Source organism: Dendroctonus ponderosae, unplaced genomic scaffold (assembly GCF_020466585.1).
Source record: "Dendroctonus ponderosae isolate FM_Combo_2020 unplaced genomic scaffold, Dpon_F_20191213v2 Dpon_F_20191213_2, whole genome shotgun sequence".
In the NCBI taxonomy this organism is placed as follows: domain Eukaryota; kingdom Metazoa; phylum Arthropoda; class Insecta; order Coleoptera; family Curculionidae; genus Dendroctonus; species Dendroctonus ponderosae.
This window is the reverse complement of record NW_026018165.1, coordinates 1,709,902-1,730,274: the sequence shown is the minus strand read 5'-3', so window position 1 is coordinate 1,730,274 and position 20,373 is coordinate 1,709,902. Positions and strand designations below refer to the sequence as shown.

Sequence of the window (20,373 nt, the reverse complement as noted above, 5' to 3'; positions counted from 1 at the left end):
TATTTCTGATGTTGCAATGATACATATTTTCAAATTTAATAAATGATAGTAAATTACAAGGTCTGGACACAGAATGACGTCTGTTGCGAAATGTTTTAGAAATTAAAAACATTTCTGGAAATATTGAAGAGTTTTGGAGCCAAGTACAAATATTGAAATATAGAGCTGATACATTCGTGTTTCCAATTTTATTTGTAACCTGCTTATTCTCCCTCACTCATTAGCCAAGTTGAACGGATATTTTCACAGGTCAATCTCATGATACAATGAATACATTCATGTATTCATGTATTCATGTATTCATTGTATCATGGGTTAATCTAATGAAAACTAAGTTGAGCAATAAGCTTTCTACACGAAACTCTTGGAAGCCTTCGACAGGCTTGAGAAACTTTAAATTTTGACCGAAAATTTCATAGTAAAAAAACTGTCTCGATTTTTATCTGATTTTAAATTCAAGGAAGCGAGAAATGCAACAAAAACCTTTTCCTGAAAAATACGCTAGAATAAGCTTCAGCTTCGAAATAATCGACATTTACAGTTTGGCCCATTTGAGCCATTTTTGAGTGATTACAATCTTCAAGCGACGATATGTTTTTTCTGCAAACGAAATGCTTTATATATTATAGCATTCATTTTCACGCAAGCAATTTTCATTTTTGAACAAAAATTCACAACTTTTTGAAAAAATATCAATTCTCTCAAAATGCTTCGAAGTCTATCTCATTTTTACCTCAGGAGAGCCGAAAATGCATCGAACTAATTAAGAAACACACTGGAAGATTTTAATTTCGAAATAATCGACATTTCTGGCACAATTAAAGCGGATTTTTGAGCGTTCACAACTTTTAACCAATAATATATATCTTTTTTACTCCTGTTTAGGCACTTTATGCATCTTCGTCGTGTAGAGTAAACAACTTCTGAAGATGCAAACCCCTCGTGCTGGCGAAACGTCCTTTTCACGTTAAAATTTCTTTTCTCGACGGTATAACAAGCTCGAAAAACTCTCCAGTTTAAGCAATGGCCTCGAAACTGTTTTGGATAAAAAATATAATAAACTAAATTTCCAAAAAATCACTTGATTTGCAAATGCGGATTTCATCTGTTATTAATCGGTATGAGTAAAATAAAAAGAAACAATTAGTCAAAAAAATCAAAGAGAGAAATCAAGCAAGTAGTTCACTATCGCACTGTGTTAGAGTGAGCGCGTTCTGATGCACCTTTTTAGGCATCTGCCTTGTTCCACGCATGCAATGTTGCCAAGAGCTAATAAATTTGTCAGCTACGAGATCTTGGAATCAATTATCAAGCGTTTGACTGAACTAAACTTGATTCAGGCGCGAGCCGTAAATTAAACATAATCAAGCTGGTATAATGACGAAGTTCAGGTGTAAAAGTGTTTGCTACTTGTTGAATTTGGGGTTTTTTTAGAAGTAAATCCACTAGGAGTGTGAAATGAAGGCATACATTATTCGGACAATAGGGGAAATATGAAATCATAAATTAATATGAAGGTTGCCTGGGAGATAAGAATGAAATGACGAAAGTCGATGAACCTGTTTCATTGGTTGCTTCCCGTATTTTTACCTGTGCTGGGCTGTGGGCGAGCTCAGACGTACGAGCGTCAGCTGGAGCATACCATTTTGAGGTTTCTGATTGGACGATAATGTCGGTACGTAAGTGGGTGCTTGAACCGCATTTTCAAACGAAAAACTAGACAAGACATTTCAAGCCTTGGTACTAGGTGCGTGTATGTGGTGTGTTTTTGTAATATCGAACAAAGATAAAGGGTAGCACGTGCTATTATTAATTAGTGATATATCTGTGATATTTGGAATATTTCTAAACCACCCTCGAATCCATAGAGACCACACCTCAACCTGAAAAGTGGACGTGAATTGAACTAAAAATCCGCTAGGTTACGTCAAATTTCCTACGATAGTTGGCGAATGTAATATGGCCGCCTGAAGAAACCATTTTATTAATGTCTTTTGTTGTGTGAACTGCATTATTCAAAGACATGGAGCTACGAGTGGGTAATAAATATAGGCTCGGCCGCAAAATAGGCTCCGGCTCGTTTGGGGACATTTATCTGGGTAAGAACTAAACCCATTGAACTTGTAAACAAAGATCCTTCGTGCCCTGGAACCTAACGATTATTTCCTGGATTTTCCTTTCAGGAACCAATATCTCGACGGGCGAGGAGGTTGCAATTAAACTGGAATGCATCAAAACCCGACATCCACAGCTACACATAGAGTCCAAGTTTTACAAAATGATGCAGGGTGGTGGTGAGTAAAAACATCAATTATTTCACCATTTCCTTTCAACACCAACAACACTATCATTGTTCGGGCTGGTTTTATCTTTCTAGTCCGAAACGCAATATTATTCCCAGTTCAAACTTGAAAAATGCGTGTTTCACAGCGTCACTGCAATTATCGTCAATAAATGTACACTACAAACACGTCATTTGTTTAGTGGCAAGGGTGGGTACATTGGCGTTTTAGCATATATTCCCATGTTTAGAGTTTCAACTCTACCTTTAGTGTTTAGGTATCAACTAAAGTTTGTTTTTTACGACATATCGACAATTAGACACCTTGTATAAAATACATTTTTGTTTAGTCAATCTTTTTTCCTATTTCTTTACTCTACTCCACTCCTTAGCCGGATCTAAAACGTAACTCTCCGCAACTATCACTTTAATCTAACTAAACTCACTTCCTCATCAACCCCATTGAATGTGGTTTTATTCAAATGAATCTAATAGGAGAAAAGAGAAGCCAATCTTGAAAGAAGATTTTTTACCCAGAGGAAAATTGGTGCATAAAGTAACTTACCGAACAGGATTTATCAGTAGCTTAGATGAAAATAGTTCAAACAGAAACGTGAATTGTATAAAATCGAAGCACCTTCTAATGGACGGGTCAAATTTCATCATAATTGAGAACAATTTTTAATTTCCATTGTTCACTTTTTACATTTCTTTAGAATTTTATATCTTAGTTGCTGTGTGGTCAATGAGGCAAGTTTTACCCCAGTTCAATCTTACCTATTATTATTTAAGAAAATTCCCTCTAAATACTTGTTAACATAGTCGTCAGTGATTCTTTACGTAAATATAGCGCTAAGCTGATCAATATTCAAGCACTAATCATGTTTCCACTTGACAAAAAGAGGACACATACAGGGTGGTCCTCAACTAATGTCAAAAAATTTACTGATATATTGTTTACGGCAAAATATTGGGTTTCAGGCAAATTTGTCTTATCCGAAAGTTAATAGATTCCGAGGTACAGAGTGTCAAAGTGTAAATAAAAATTGCGGTTTTTCTGAATACATTTTTAACCAGTTTTACTAGTACAACAAAAAATTGTGTTTGGGGGTTTTTTAGATCGGCAAATCCAAATTCCCTATTGGTTGGCTTGCAGTTTCTAGAGGGCGCTAGCTGCAATAGTCTGGAGCCATTTAAGACATCAGAACTTTCGTTCGAAGTTGATATCTCTTACTATTTTCGATATTTGTACATGTATTGAAGTCAGAGATCATTTTGAACATTTATTATGAAATAATAATTTTCAAAGATTTTACTGGGTTCAAAAAGTAGTTCTGAACGTGCCTAAACAAATACTGTCTAATGTTTGTTAAGTTTTGTTTAATAGAAAATTTTCGCAAAAGAAATCTTTTATTTAGATATCCAATTTGAGATAGATATCCAATTAGTTCAGAAAAATGACTACTTAGATGTTTTAATGTGAAAAATCTCGAAAATCGTGAGAGATATCGACTTCGAACAAGTACACATGTTTTGTTTAAAACATATATCGTAGAACGTGATTTTATCAACTGTATGACAATTTCTGAAAATCCAAAAAAGTTCTGATGTCTTAAATGGTTCCAGACTATTGCAGCTAGCGCCCTTTATAAACTACAAGCCAACCAGTAGGTAATTTGGATTTGCCGATCCAAAAAAACTCCAAACACAATTTTTTGTTGTACTAGTAAAACTGGTTAAAAATCTATTCAGAAAAAACGAAATTTTTATTTACACTTTGACACTCTGTATCTCGGAATCTATTAACTTTCGGATAAGACAAATTAGCCTGAAACGCAATACTTTGGCATTGAGCAATATGTCATTGAACATTAGTTGAGGACCACCCTGTATATTTATACATAGTATAATAAAAAAAAACACAAAAAATGCGTAAATTATAATGGCCATAGTGTTTCCTATAGGGGATTTTTGCGTGTGGGTTTGGGTTCGTATAGAAAATTGTGTTATAAAAGTCATTGACACACTGGTTTTATTATGACTATTCTTTAGGTTCGAAACCTTCGACAAATCACAATGAAACAACTGAGTTTTACCATTTTGTCGCCACTTGATTTTTACACGTGACGCGCGTTTTGACACATCCACCGTCTTCAGAGGAAAATCAGAACTGAGAAAAACAGTTTTAATCTTCCACCGAAGTTTTAAGTGAATCGCACGCACGTCAGTATGTCATTCAATCTCGAAAAATATGTTTTCACAGCATCGCTGCAATTATCATGAATAAATATACCTGGTGTAACAATTTTAATTTGCATGACTTTAAAAGCCCATTTTACATTCAAAAACGTTACAAAAATGATATGGTTCAGAAGATAAGCAACCCTTTTTAAGGTAACTTTGATAAATCATTGAAATCTTTTCCTGAGACTACATAATTTTTAAGTAAATGTCTATAGTTTTCGAGTGATTTCCAAGGCTCATGCCTTGCATGTCCAAATCTACCTATTTTTTCTAGAAGCTTTAATATTTTACTCGGGAGATTTTGAGGGAATGACGAGTACTTATCGATCAATTCAGTTTTTAACTTCGTGGAAAAATAAATTCGATTTGGATTACGACGTAGAAAGTGATTGGGAAAGTCAATCGATTTGGTCATATCCTAGAATTGGAAATTTAAAATGCTCATGCCTTGGAAATCACTCGAAAACCATTGACTTTTTCAAAAATCCGCACTTTTTTACTTAAGAACTATGCAGTTTCGGATGTTTTCTCAAAGTCGCCGTATATGTATGTATTGTTGCCACGATATCTTTTTCTAGCCAGTCTTATTTATTTAAATATGGGACACCTAATATATATCCGGGTTTCATCCTTTTATTTGCTTTCGTTAAGTAATTAAATAATAAATACAATACTTGCTGAAGAGCGCACTTTTAAGAGCTCCTGGGTGGGCTGGGCGACACATTTTCGTAATAGTTTGAGGTGTAGAATATGCTTTTAATGTAAGTAAGCCTCTAAGCGACTAGAGTTTAAAGGCAAGCAATTTAAATTCCGTGTTTCATTAATTTTGCTATCTACATATGTTAAAATTATTATCAGGTTATACACGGTGTTTCGTACAAGCACCACCGACTTCAACTTTTTTCAAAGACGTTCAAACAATCTTTTTTAAAGAGCACACCCAAATTATCTCTTCATTTCTGAATTCCGCCTTAAATCTGCAATCATTTGATCAACGGATCGTTCGCTAGTATTACAGACACAAGAAATGAAACATTTTTCGGAGGGTAAGTATACCTTTGCAATGGTTTTTTTGTATTTAATTACAATGTAATGTCGAAAAATTAATTTTTTCAACACTAATTTATAAAGCAAATTATTATTATTAAATAGTCATGCGCTTTTTATATATACTGCGTTAAAACTGTATAAAAAAACTTCGTTAAGAACTGTATACTGATAATTCTGCGTAAAAAAGCTTTCAACCGTTTCAATATTTACACTTTGAAAGTGGTGTTYATTTTCCGCCAAAGCAACAAACATGCAATTGAAAAATCATATTAAATAATGCCTTTAGCTTTAGCTARCCTAAAAAGCAACAATATTGATATAATTTTTTTCAAGCGTAGACGAGGTTTGTCAAAAATTTGTGTTTTGTAATTTGTAAATATGTGRATAYGCTGAATATGTTCAACATTTTCTCATCATAATGTAGAAAATTAAACAGCATTTGTTAATGCAATAGATTTAAAGTAATTTAAATTGCGMCACGTGAAGATATCTTTTGTTGATTTCATCAATCGAAATTCCAATTTTTCCATTTCATGTATGTATGATTTTYACATTTTTTTGACTAATGTTTAAGAAACGGCCACATTATAAACTTAATGAATTTCACATTGAAAAAAACCTAAAACAAGCGCAATAACATACTCTTTAAAAAACATGAAAAATAATATTACATATTTTAAATATTTTCGTTAAAATAATTGTTCACCATTTGCGATCACAAGGATTAAAACAGGAAAAGCGACCCCTTTTCGTACTGATTTTTCCAAGGAAAATAAACGATAGAACATCTAAGTAAAACTTGCTCATAAGTCGATCAAAGCAGATCGGGGTGTGAAATACCGTTGGGTTGCAAACAATTGTTTAGTGGAGTCTTATCTAGGTTATTTTCACCTATTTTTCCAATAGTTGCAAGAAATGAATTTGCGAGGTACCGTGTGAAATAATTCGCTATAATCAACGTCAAGTTGCAGCTGTTGTAAATTCAGTGTCTGGAGCCTGGGCGATGTTAAGATGAACTTTGAACCATCACACATTTCTTGAACTTTTTATGGTGATTTTATTCATTACTTATCTAAAGTGAATTCTGCGTTCGTTTGAAATAAGTGAACCAAAAACTGAGTTTTTGACAAAGAGTTTTCATTTAATATACAATTGAAAGGTACTTAAAAACAGAGAAAAAAAACTGTTCGTTTAAACGGCGCATCTTTCATTCAACATTCCTTAGTTGCTAAATCCTCGTAAAATATTGACTCATATGTGTGTCATACATTAAGCTCATTTAATGTTGCTATAGAATGAAACATTAACGTTAGAAAAATGTAATTAAAAAGATTTATAAATTCACTTTTTATATGGCAAATATCTTGTTTGTTCGATAATTGCGCACTTTTTGCAAAATATTTGGCATAAACATGTTTATGCGGTCCTAAATAGTATATTCTGGCAAACATGTAATGTGTTTTCCATCATATTTAGAACAGGTTTTTTTGTGAAAGTGGACGTCAATTTGTCTCAACTTCAGCTTAAATATAGGACAGAAGCAAAGACAGGCGTCTTTATCCTATTTGCTTGTTATGAAACAAAAGCCACAATTATCTTAAACTGTAACTATTAAAATAGTGCAATAGTTGGCGGAATAATACTTTCACTTAATTACTAATTTGTTGTATTAAGTAAGGTTAAGGACTACGCGTCTAAATTTAGCGCAAATATATCGCAATTATTTTGAAAATAAACAAAGATTGTTCTATTGCGTTTGTTACTCAACGAGCTGTTAGGAAAATTCGAAAAATAATCAATTTCTGTATTTTTATCGGTCGGTTTTAACCGTTTCCATTTTATTGCCCACTTGCACCAAAACTATATTATATCGCAACTTTATTTATTAGTAAATATTTATATTTTCTCGTTGCTTTAGTTGGAATTCCTCAAATGAAATGGTGTGGTTCTGAAGGTGACTATAATGTAATGGTTATGGAGCTGCTAGGTCCTTCTTTGGAAGATCTTTTCAACTTTTGTTCGCGCCGTTTTTCCCTCAAGACCGTCCTGCTTTTAGCAGACCAACTGATCTCACGCACCGATTTCATTCACTCCAGGAATTTTATCCATAGGTAAGTGCGACCCTTTCGGGGTTGACAGTTATTTTATTTGCATTTTTTTCAATTTTGTAGAGATATTAAACCTGATAACTTTCTGATGGGTTTGGGAAAGAAAGGCAATTTAGTTTATATAATAGATTTTGGATTAGCCAAAAAGTATAGAGATGGACGGAGCCATCTGCATATTCCATACAAAGATAATAAAAATCTTACAGGTACGTTATTGCAACATCTGACTTTAATTATATGGCAATCTTTTATTAAATGTACAAAATATTACTGCTTCATTAATAAATTTCAAAGTCACCATTTTCCACTTTTTTTAAGAAACAAGCGAATATCAGATTGCAATACGAAATATACCTAATTATATTTCAAAATCACACGCGTAACAACTGAGCTCATAATTAATAAGTTAAATATTCAAGTAGTGGTTACGCAAAGTGTCGGTTGCTTTTTCAAAAAAGGAAACGCGTCTACATGCATTGAAAAACTGTTTAACGTTGACCTTACTTCGTGCATTTAGATAATGTCCTTTAGATATCCTAACAGTTGTAGTAACTTCAATTAAATTACAAAATGGGCGCGAGAATATAAGTGGGTGGTAGATTATTGCACAAGTAACCGTCAACGTTGTTTAATTATTTAATTTGCTGAGAGTAATATTAAGTTGATTTTTGAATTGAAAATTAAATTGTTAATTGTTATTTTGAATAACTTTATTTTTTTAGGTACTGCCAGGTATGCAAGCATTAACACTCATTTAGGAATTGAACAGTCGAGAAGAGACGATCTCGAATCGTTAGGCTATGTGTTAATGTATTTCAATAGAGGGTCACTGCCTTGGCAAGGCCTAAAAGCTGCCACAAAGCGACAAAAATATGAACGGATTTCTGAGAAAAAAATTTCCACTCCCATAGATGAATTGTGCAAGGTACGTTCATTAAATTTATTTAATTTGGAAAAAATGTAGGTACTTAGATTTATGAATAAATATAATGTCTAAATTTTGAAATATTTTCAGGGCTACCCTCCAGAATTTCCTACATATCTGACCTATTGTAAGTCCTTAAGGTTTGAACAAAGGCCTGATTACAGTTACCTAAGACAATTATTCAGAACACTATTTCATAGACAAGGCTTTACGTATGATTATGTCTTTGACTGGAACATGCTTAAATTTGGTAAGTCCTTTTGGTTTTAATCTGAGTATTTCGTATAATATTATTCTATTTTAAGGGGGTTCAAGGGGGAGCCATTGCGAGGAAAACACAGGTCGATCTGGTGGTGCACGGTACGGATCGCATGCTGCAGGTGCTACTACTGCAGGCGCTGTTGGGGATACAGCTACTGCTTCTCCCCAGCAGCAGCAGCAGCAAAGAAGTAGAAGAGCACACGATGCTCCCGCCCCTAATCCTTTAGACGATGTTATAACTAGTAGTACGTTGAACAATTTTTAAAGTTGCGTAGTTAACTAATTCTTTCTGCAGATTCTCTTAGAATGCATGAAAGCCACGAACGGCGAGTTTCGATGAGACTCCGGCAAGGAGCTCCCAATGCTTCCACTTCGGACTTGAGTACATCAAAACAAGCAAAGTGAGTTTATATTTTTTCTGTCCGTTTTACCCTTTTGTGATTTCACTGCGACTTTCTGATTCGGTTAATGTGATTTTTAAAACTGGGTTTTTAGTTGTATTGGTTTAAAAGGCTTTGTTGTTATGTTTCATTCTGTCACATTTCGGCTGGAAGCGTATGTTTTGTCATGTTTCATTGCCTGCAATATTCTGTTCCATACCATTCTCTATACTATCTTTCATTGTTTATTGTAAAACTGGTTGCTATTTAGTTAAGTTAATCCTTGCCAAGCTTTGGGTATCAATTTGTTAAGAATAATTGTGAGTTAATGAATTGTTGATATTATTAGAGTTAATAAGTTGGTGAAATTTGTGATTAATTGTTTTAGCTTGCCTTTTTCCAGATCCACTTCACGCTTTTTTTTATTGCTTGTAATTGGCTGCTAGTTTGCAATTTTAAGTTCTGTGTTTTAGACATTTAGACAACTTTTTCGATCGCAATTATTAATGCCTGTATACGGTGTGGTCTTGCATAGAGGAGGCACCCTTTGATATTTTTATCGCTGATCGCTTATTTATTTTAAATTCTGAATTAGTTTTCTCGGAACGTAAATTTTTATTTTTGGGGGCCCAAAAATAAGTAACAACCATCAACTTAATATTATAGTATATCAATAACTTTAAAATGATATAGTTTATGTAGTGCCATTTAACACAACATCGCAAGCAGTGATGCCATGCTAGGGAATTTTTTCTAGTTCTAGGGATTTTTCTCATGTCAAAGGAAAAATGGATTTGTTATAATTATCTAAGGATTTTTAAAAATTTTCGTTTATCTGCAAAAAAACTGATAATTATTGTAATTATTTACATCGCGATTTTGTACCAGGACTGCCGCTTTCCCGATTAAAACCATATTTACCTTATAGAAAATAGCATAACAAACAACAATTGTCCTATATGTTGTTCGACAAAATGCCGTTTTCCACCACTGAAATTCATCAATTTTCAAAAGAAATCAAAGAACGCCATGATGCTTCCGCTCTTTGCGCCGGCGTAGCAGTCCAAAATTTACGCGTAGTTGCCAGTACTATCATTACCACTTCATTAACCAACCTCGCGTTCAGTTTTGCTGAGACAATCAAACAGAATCAAATTGAAAATACCCAGATGATACTTATGTATACTTCTCCCATTCTGATCATAATTCCAATTAACCGATTAAGAACTCACACACGTTCATAGAGATCCATAGAGAAACTGAAACTGAAAATACTTCATTTTATTTTCTTTGTGTACACAATTAATCTGAGATTTCAATCCGCTGGCGGCAGCCAGCTGGGTTCCAGCTGAATTTCGCGCACAGTCGAATCGAATTACTTTTTTGTTTTGATTGATATTTTCTACTTTGGTGTCAGTTTGGCAACATGGCTGACCAGTATCGAATTTTAGGCTGCGCGTACGTTGCGTGCGGGCTTGTGCGCGTGCGATAGAGATCGTCTTGTAAAGCTTTATCAAAAATATTAAAATATCGGACTACATAAGGCTAATAAATCGAGAGGTCACAATTTGTTAATGCGATTTCAGTCGCAGTCAGCAGCGCTATTTCGGTGAACCCTTTGAATCTCGTTTTATTATTTATTTTTATTTAGTATTTTTAATTTCTCGGAAATAATCTTTACTGGGATGCAAAAATAAATAAACTAATATCTATTTAAATTAAAGCTTGAATTTAAAAGGATAAATAAGAAGAATAAAAATTGAAGCAAAATTATGAGATCAATTTTTTCACCTTCGTTTCCAATAACGTTTTTTGTTTCACTCGTCACTATTAAATATTTTTGTTTTTATAATTTTTTTAAGTCTAGGGAAAGCTAGGGATTTTTAATAATCTCGAAACCGGTCCTGGGGGTGCCTGAGGTGGAAATGCGCTAGATTTCGAAATCTGCACTTGCCTATTTCAAAAGCTCATGATGGCTCTGCTGATGCCGAAAGCATTTCATTGTTCAGATAATGTAAATAATATAACCCTTTTTATTTTTAAAAAGTCCACAATTTTAAGGTGTTCCTATAATTTGCATATGTCTAGACAAAATATTTTAACAACTGGTTGTTTTAGACAAACTGATGATGGTGGGAAAGCACCGAAACGTTTTTAAGAAAATTGACTAAATTGTGATATTCTAAATAAATAACTGAAATCCAGAAATATTGTTTATATTAAAATTGGAAATACAGCCATGAAAACAGTATTCAGCAATTATGCAATGCGACATCAAGACTATAAATATTTTTTATATCTTTTCTGGAAGGTTTGCGGTTGTTTGATCAAAAATTCGTTCTGGTACCTGTACTTGTTGAGACGTTTTTGAAATGTTCAATTGTACATGAAAATAAAAATAAAACAGCTGTTGCCATTTGAACATATCTGCTCTGTTAGTGGGTTTCAAACTGCATTAAAGCTCGTTTTATTTTTCAAAAACGTCCGACGAATTATCCCTTTGTTCAAGTCTATCAAGGCCAGAAAGAGTGAAGTACCAGAAAAACCAGACTGCTTTATTACATAAGATTTTACTATTTGATTGATCAGTTTCAAGTTTTGATGAACACTTGAACTAAAGGTCGATACGTTTGGCGTTTGATGATAATTTTTGTTAAGAAAGAAATTTTAATCTAGTCTCAAAACCACTATTAGGACAGGCAAGTGATAATTTCTTGACCGGTACGCCGAATAATTAAGAGATGTTTCCTTTTGGAGATTCGGTGTGGGCCTCAGATTAAACAGGTTTTTTTACGTTTTTCGATGGGAGCAACAATGGTTCACAGTCTATATAAAAGTAGTTACCGTTCGTTACATTCGAGTTGCTTTTCGTGTTAATTCTACTCTTTGTCAATATATAGATCGGTACCTACTTTTAGTAGTTTTATCCCTTCCACCTGTTTTTCATTGATAAATCGCCGATCGATAGAATCTAATGTTGCTCCCAAACAAATTGAGATTGATGAGTAACTAGTTTTATCTATTTATTATGTTAAATGCCTTTGGTCTCGGCATTGGTGAAAAGCAAAAACAACTTTCAGCCACTAAGCTTTCGGGGATTTATTTTTTTCTTCTTGAGTGCTGGAAGAGTCATGACAAAAAGCTATGAAACAAACGGAAAACGTTTTGGTACTTTTCATAGGAAGCAATTAGCAGAAAATCAAAAAATGTTTGGGTTTCGTTTTTTTTTTCATAGTGTTTGATTTTTGAAATGACTCTTACAGCCCTCAAGAATGCGGAAAACCTAATTTGCCGAAAGTTTGGTTGCTGAAAATTTTTTTCTTTTCACCACTGCCCAGACCGAATCCTCAGCAAAGAAACCCATCTCTAAAGAACATTAACATTTGTATTTGATACTATTACGTTGATGCCGTAACTTGTTTTTGGGTCAACATGTAGATGGTTGGTGCTTGTAGCGGGGAAATTTTTCTCTTGAAGCTACTGTTCGCTCAGAAATATGTTTGCTTGAAATTAAATGTATGTATTATTATAAACAAATATTTTCACGCTGCTGTTTAACATCCCGCAAAGGTTTTTACCCGTAATGGGAATTCGGTGGTAAAATTATAGTAAGGGGAAGTGGACTCGTAAATACGTTTAAAATAAATCGTGCGAAGTGGTTCATTTGCAGGATTTTTTTTTTCCAAAAAATTTGTTTTTTTTTGTGATTGCGTTTTCAACAGTAACAAAACTTTCTTCGCATTGCTCACGGCATGTTTCAGCTACATAAATATTCAAAGCTTCAAAATGGCGAATGTTTTATTACATGTGGCTTTAACCGAGATTCAGCAGGTAGAACTTAAGAAATTGTTTTATCTAATTGAATGTATTTTTTCCGATTTGTATCCAATGGACAATTATTTGTTCAATAAACAGAAGTGTTTAAAAGCTCACTAAAGTATACACGCAATGAATAAATAGCATGGGGCGGTAGTCACTTGATTTTGTGCTTTCGTTGAGTCTCCCTTGTTTAGAAAGAAACCACTTTAGTGCTAAAGTTCTTATACTTTAAAGGGTTTTTGTATGTGCCGGCAAAATTATTTGATGTTTCGTCAAAACACCGATAGAAAATCGATCGTCTGTCGGTGTTTCGAGGAAATATTAAAGGAATTTTGGCGTTGCTCAGGCGCCATTAGATACAAAGCTCATACTTGAATGGATTTATGTATTAACATAGAAAGGCAAATTCTTCTAATTTTCTAGTCATTTTCCTGTTATGAAGTACCTTTTTAGACGTGGTGGTTTGAAAATACACTTTTTTGGTAAATTAATTGCGAATTAAAGAAGGTTGGGTCATCTTAAGAGATTATTGAATGTGTTTATAATAGCCCAATTGCCCAATTAAATATACTACTAGCGATAAACAAATGAAAATTGCGTATTTTAATTAATACTGTTCTATCTTCTCTTGCATTCTTTGTTCATCATCTACCCGTTCATGAAACATCATTCATCATCATTTCCAATCCACAACGAACTGACACCCATATGCCACGTGTGTTTGTTTTCTTTTGGAAGCGCCTCCGGAGTGGCAATGGCGCCCCCATCAATGCCCAGCGCACAGGGCCAACAGGGCGGCGCCCCTAGAAGGGGAAGTTCAAGCAAAGATCCACCTGGCCGGATGAAGAAATGAGAGTGGTAAGCTGTTTAAAACAGCTGAAGTTCCATGCAGAAGTGTTGTGTACTTTAAAGTGAGCACGAATGTGACTGTGAATTTTTCGGAGAATTTCGTTGATAATGTTGGCGAATGAGTAGCTCAAATTACTTAAAATGCTTCAGTTCATATCTACGAAATTTGTTATTTTTCTTAGTTTCGTGTTTTTGGACCTGTTTTTTAAACGTTTCAGAGTTTCCCTATAAGCAGTTTAGATGAAATCAAAGCAAAAGACTGATACTTTAATTAGTTGAAATTAAGCTTGGTACTAACTGTTGTTGCACCATGAAACCTCTGAAATGTAAATACAATTGTATTTAGACAATTCGTCTGCAGTGAAGTAAGAGTAAACAAAAAGTGCAATTAAATTTCGACAAATACTTTTAAAATATTTGGCAGTAACCATTGCAATTTACGAGCTGTTCATCACAATTTTTTTGCAAGTTCCATTAGAAAGAATGTAAAGTTTACGAGTTTTTCAAGTGACTTTTACTTTGAGGTCTATAGATCACCGTTGGAGAATGTTGGTATTTCATGTAGTTTTAAACGTTAGAACTCCGCCTCCGTGCCAATGCGCACTAAGATGAAGTTATTCCAGTCTGTAATGAATATTAAGGAGTTAATATTCGAGTGTACTTTGTGATCAAGCTAACGGTTTATTGGCGGCAAATGAGTTCTCTTAAGCCACATTTTCCAAGAAACACGGAATATGTAGCTGTACTAAAACAGTTGTTAAAGTGTAGCCAAGAGTGGTGATACATACACCTGGCAATCGCAACCTATGTTTCAATGTTATATTTCCAATATCCACATCGGTTGCGGTTTTGTTAAACGTCTTAATTATTTGTTGTTACTACATATTGATTATTTTTAATCATCCTCTTGATTCTTGTTGATCGCAGCGGTATTCAAAGAATTTTTTTTTGATTTTGTTAAAGGTTCAGTAGTTCAACAATACGCTTTAGTGTGACAAACAAGAAGTGAACGTTTTGGTAGTGTTATTTCTTGTAAATAGTGGTTGCTAAATGTGTTGAAATGGGTCGATTTGAAATATTCAGTTCTTGTTGAGCAATACATTTTGAATGTTGCTCAAATTCGTTTCAGTTTCGGTGTAAATTTTGTCTCTAAACTCTCCACTCTCTAACATGTTTTTTTTTAGATTTGTTAAATAAGTATTATAAAGGATGACTGTGCAATGATTATGTATGTATCGCCACTGCTTGACAATCGATTAAAAACGTTAGCATAAGTGATAACGCAACGACGATTTTACTAAATTAGACCATATGAATGATTGATTTTATGTATGGACATATAGCTAGGACTGGACTGAATGTCAATAAGTGTGTTTGTCGGGTTGCAACTTTTGTTTTGGTTTAATAATTCATATTTATGATTTAAGATTGTCACCTGGACATTTGTAAAGTCTGTCTGCTTTGTCCAGTCGATTTAGTCCTGTCCTGTATAAGTAAAGAAGGCGAATCCTAACATTGGATTTATGCATTAAAAATATTTGTTTTTTGGCGCTCCGTACGTAAACTCAAAACACAGTTTAGGTTGTTAACAATGGCGGCACATACACTCAGCATAGGAAAATTACTGAGAAATAAAATAAAACAAAAAATTTCAGTTAGTTTATGGTGTAATTCACGAACATTTTCACATGATGAAGGTTGTACTTTCGCCACGTTTGGATGATGATTATATTATATTAAAATGAATATTGACAACTAAATAACAAGTTAATAATAAATAAATGCATAAAACGTTTATATTGGCGTTTCAATTCCATTCTTTTATTCATTTAATACATTGGTTGAAATGCCACGTTCAGGTATTCGTCTTCTTTAATTAATCTAATAAGAACCTAAGACTATAAATACTATGTGTAATCAGTGGAAAAATTGTACATATCTAGACTGATTTTTGTGTATTTTGTGTATAGAATTGTAAAATTTAGTTTTGTGAAGAAATACATTTTTTATATAAAAATATTAGGATTATAATGTAAGGTAGCTGAATGTGTACTGAACGTTATTTTTGAAAAGGGCGGATTGAATCGCTGGAATTGTTCTTTTCGGATTTCTAGGATGATAAAGTGTGTTTTGGGTATCTACCAAGGATATTTGTAAGTTAGGTGTTTTATACGATGTACAGCATTCTACATTTTGAAGGGTTACTCTCTAAAGTTTCTGCTTTGAAAACGGGGGGCCTCTTTTTGCAAAGTGTTTTTGTATGTGTGCAAATGCTTTTGTGATTGCGCGGCTAATTACGCGGAAATAGCTTACATTATTAACAATCTATATCTATTAAAAAATATTTCTCTTTTAAATTACGTTATCAAGAATTCGGCTATATTACATGATATATGGAAGACAGTTGAATTTGGTATATAAAATGCGAATTGGACTTTTAAGTAATTAGTTTGAAGAATACCAAATCCAACAATTCCAGCGGTTAAACACCTTTCATCATTTATCACTAGACATGTAAAATTTAATATTAACTATTATTCGGTAAAGTATATTATGTATTTTTTTTGTAGCGAAAACATGTTAAGAGGGACAAGATAAATAAAAGTGTTCGACTGGTTAACGAGTTGCATTTCTTATGCTTCTGAGTCATTCGTCAATCAACTTTATTTTGCTTTTGGTCTTTTTTTCTTTATTGTTTGACGAGATTTTTCTGGTTTTTTCCTGATATACAGTAATTGGTATTTTAATATGCGGATTATTTTTTCGTGATTCATTTAAATAAAATTATTTGTGTGTACATTTTAGATTATTTGGAAGTAGCGTACATTTCGTGTATGCACCATTAACTAGGTTTATTGTGTTTTATAAGTTTCGGATAAAAATGTGCTCCATGCTAAGAACTTCTGTAATGTTCGTAATGTTTTATTGCTTCTTTTTGCTTAATCATGCATTTTATTTTGTTCAACGTCATTAGCCAAGTTTTCCATTCCAAAGGATTTATAAAATTATTTCTCTATTTCCATTCTGTTTTTGTTTGATAATTGGTTTTACTAATTTTGTCAACATTCATCACTATCACGCTGTTACTACTGCGATTTTGCTGCTTTTGTAAACTAATCATCTGATTCGTCATTTTTACGAAAAACTATCCGTTTTTATTCCAATACAACGATAATTTGCGCACATTGCTAATAAAATATATTTTTTTATTATTGTACTCACGCTTTACATACATATATTTTTATTCAAATACTTTTATGTATACAATATAAATATTTTAAGCATATCTGAATGGACAGCGAAACTTCCACCCTGCTACAAAGGAAATAGCAAGAACGAACTCAATGATGATACAGAGGAGATAATGGCGGTCAAAGGTAAGTTTGCATATTTGTGAGTTTAATTTAAATAATTGTATTTATTATTTAAAGGTATATTCTACAAGCCTGTTTGTTCAAAGCGCAAGAAATGAATTATGTCGAATACAAAAATGCCCTTGAGAGGAATATCCGAAGTTTAAACCAACAATAGTGAGGATCAGGATGGCAGGATTGTAAATAATTTTTATTTAAATAAAATATTTGACATGCAATTTGTGTGTTTAATAATTTGGCCTGTAGAGGGTACGCTAACAATGCTGATCGAAGAGAAGATGAAACGTGCGTGTCTAATGACTTATAATCTAACCTATGTGCAAAATAACTGAAAATTATAAATAAATTGACGAATTTTCAAATATTGTTTAAGACTATTACTATTTTGCGATAAAATGCTTCGAAGGCCCCCCACAGCAATTGAATTAAAATTGGACGATATAATAGAGTTTGAACAGCACAGACGAAAGGTTTGTATACTCATATTTTACGTAGGACTGCTGTAGAAACACTAGTGATTTTATTTGCAATTTACGGCGTTATTTTGTATATGTATATAATGTGTCTGAAATTTGGCTTACCATGCGACTTAATCAAGTACCTAGAGTATAAGGGGACAAAAGAGGCCACTAAAAAGTTTATTGGGACTTTCATTGCCTCACAGGGATGGTCCTTATTGTGACAAACATGGTTTTTATTGAATTGAAGCTTTCAGTTATATATTAGCCATGTTCCGGCATTACGGACATTCACCAACTTATGAGTGCATTTTTCAATATTTCACACCAGAACTTTGCACAGAATCCTAATTTCAGGCCTTAAAAGCGCAGTGGCCCTTCGAAGCCAACGGTCACCCAAAGGTTGATAATTTTCTAGTCGATACGCTCATTTTCTAGATAAAACATTTATCTAACCTCTTTTCAAAGCGATGGTTTGTGTGGAATAACGGTTATCTATAAAGTGGGCATTTAGTTTATTTCGATCGCTAGGGACGGATAAACTAAACTAGAAAATTACCTGAAGTTTTTGCAGCGATTCACATTGAACAGTTGAAAACATTCGTCGTTTAAAACAAGCATTAAATAAGCGAATTTTTAGTTCACAAAATTTCAGATAGTAGTGGGGCCTTGGCTTTTTTTCGGCGCCCGAATGTTTAAACCCGCCCCAAAACGTTTTAAGTTAGTGGATCAGTCCTAATGACCATTTAGATTTCATCAACTCTCAACCGCTAAAAAAAGCTTGAAGTTAAAAATTGGGGCTTCAAAGTTTGTCTTATTTACGTTTTAAAAATTGTTGGGGTAAACATTTTTTTGAGTAGAGAGAAAGACTCAAGTGTTTCATTAGGTATATTTAAAGAAAAATATACAGTGCGAGTGTCTTGGAACTTGGAACAAATTCGATCGACTTTTCGACTTGATTTAAAAGAGTTTAGTTACTTATAGTGTTAATTAAATCATGCAATTGACGATTGAACATGTATTTAAGGCGAAGCATGGAAAATTGCAAAAGAGCTTTTCAGACGTTTTCCCGGTCTATGAAATTGAGCCCAAAAGCAAAGCAGAGATTCACAACAGGATCGGCTATAATCCAAGCCAATCAAATAATTCATAAGTAAGTTTTTTTTTATCTATATTAAACCTGAGATTGTCGATGGTATTCTACAATAGGAAATTTATTTTTAAATAAAATCTAGGATTTGCTTTTTGTCATAGTTCTGTTTCGAATTTTCCTACTTCGATTTTTAGTTACTGTAATTGATGTATTTTATGAATAAAATGTGTTTGTAGTTCGAAAGTGTGTTATTAATTGAAAATATCTATTCCTTGTAAGCAGGCAAGAAGCGCAGTATCAAACTACTGATTCCTCACTAACCAACCTGAAATTACAAGTACTAATGCTGAGTACAAAAAGACAAAAATTCCTTGGTTTTTTTTCTCTCCATATGGTTTAAAAAAATCTTATGCACCACTCAGAGTGTACTTGGTTACCCTCTAAAACTTCAGTCATGTTCTATTGTGTAGGGTGTGCGAAAATTGCATAAAAAGATTTAAGGGCTGATTCTCAAATTAGTATCAAATTTTACGAAATCTCAAAATTAACGGATCTGCAGCGCACCGACTTCACAACTCCGCAAAAGCCGCTACATAAAATCCGCAAATCTGCACATCCGAGCAGCATAAATGCTATTTATCAAAGAAAAACTAAAACCCTGGTTGCTGTCTACTTCTACTAAATAAAATGCTGTCCGGATCTCTCCGCTAGACCAGTGGTTCCCAAACTTTTTTTTTCTCGTGGACCACTTTTATAGATTTACTATTTTTGGTAGACCCCCTGTTGGTACATTTCTACTGTGTTCCCAAAACTCCTCAAAAATATCACCCCGAATTGGGGATGTTAAGTAGAAAAAAAAGTAGCACATTTTCTTGTGTCCTATTTATTAAAATAATACTTGCGGTCATACAAAATTATAAACATTTATTATTACAAATAGTCAACAATTAACTCTGAAATGTAAACCAACAATACTTTCTCATACTCATACTTTTAATGAGACGGATGTACTTGATGAATTGACAGCAAATTATCAATATTTGGCTTCAGTTTTGTAAGAATTAATCTCATATCTCCCCGTTCTGTGATGTTCAATATGCTCCTTTTTTTGTTAACAGGTCGGCAACGGCACTGAAACTTGGCACTGGACAAAATAGTACGAGGAAAACGCTATCAAATATTTTCTCACAATTTCCAATAACCCAGAATATTTTTCGGGTTGTTCTGCCTGCAGCCAAAATGTTTGATAGCCTTTCTTAAATTTCACCTTCAGGTCCTCGTTGGTGCTGAGCTCGTCCCGGGCACTAAAATTGTTTATAATTAATTTGGTTTTGCTTCAAAAATCTCACTATAACTTTTTTTGAAGGTGTTTAAGTTGTTTGTTTTCAATTTTTTAATACTTTATAAGTGGTATAAATTTTAGTTCCAAATATTCATAACTTTTTGTTCATTCCTATTTGTTATGTTAAAAGGGCTCTTGCCAGATTCTAAATATTTTTTTCTTGAGACGTCGGAGAGACTTTCCTGAGGC

At 33.5% G+C, this 20,373-nt stretch overlaps 1 protein-coding gene across 3 annotated transcripts; it reads left to right on the top strand.

The window, feature by feature from the left end:
• The first annotated feature begins 1,397 nt into the window (after positions 1-1,397).
• Positions 1,398-19,085, top strand: LOC109536911 (casein kinase I). 3 transcript variants are annotated; one of them, XM_019903370.2, is made up of 11 exons: positions 1,400-2,099; positions 2,184-2,294; positions 7,494-7,686; positions 7,747-7,889; positions 8,406-8,608; positions 8,699-8,858; positions 8,914-9,114; positions 9,165-9,270; positions 17,200-17,294; positions 17,349-17,761; positions 18,777-19,085. In XM_019903370.2, exons 1-10 carry the CDS (start codon positions 2,024-2,026, stop codon positions 17,387-17,389), a joined length of 1,329 nt encoding a protein of 442 aa, XP_019758929.1. In that variant the 5' UTR covers positions 1,400-2,023; the 3' UTR covers positions 17,390-17,761; positions 18,777-19,085. The 3 variants fall into 3 exon arrangements, with proteins under 3 accessions (XP_019758930.1, XP_019758931.1, XP_019758929.1); XM_019903371.2 differs by lacking the exons at positions 17,200-17,294; positions 17,349-17,761; positions 18,777-19,085 and adding an exon at positions 13,807-16,537 and having other exon boundaries at positions 1,398-2,099; XM_019903372.2 differs by lacking the exons at positions 17,200-17,294; positions 17,349-17,761; positions 18,777-19,085 and adding an exon at positions 13,803-16,537 and having other exon boundaries at positions 1,398-2,099.
• Positions 19,086-20,373: the final 1,288 nt, after the last annotated feature.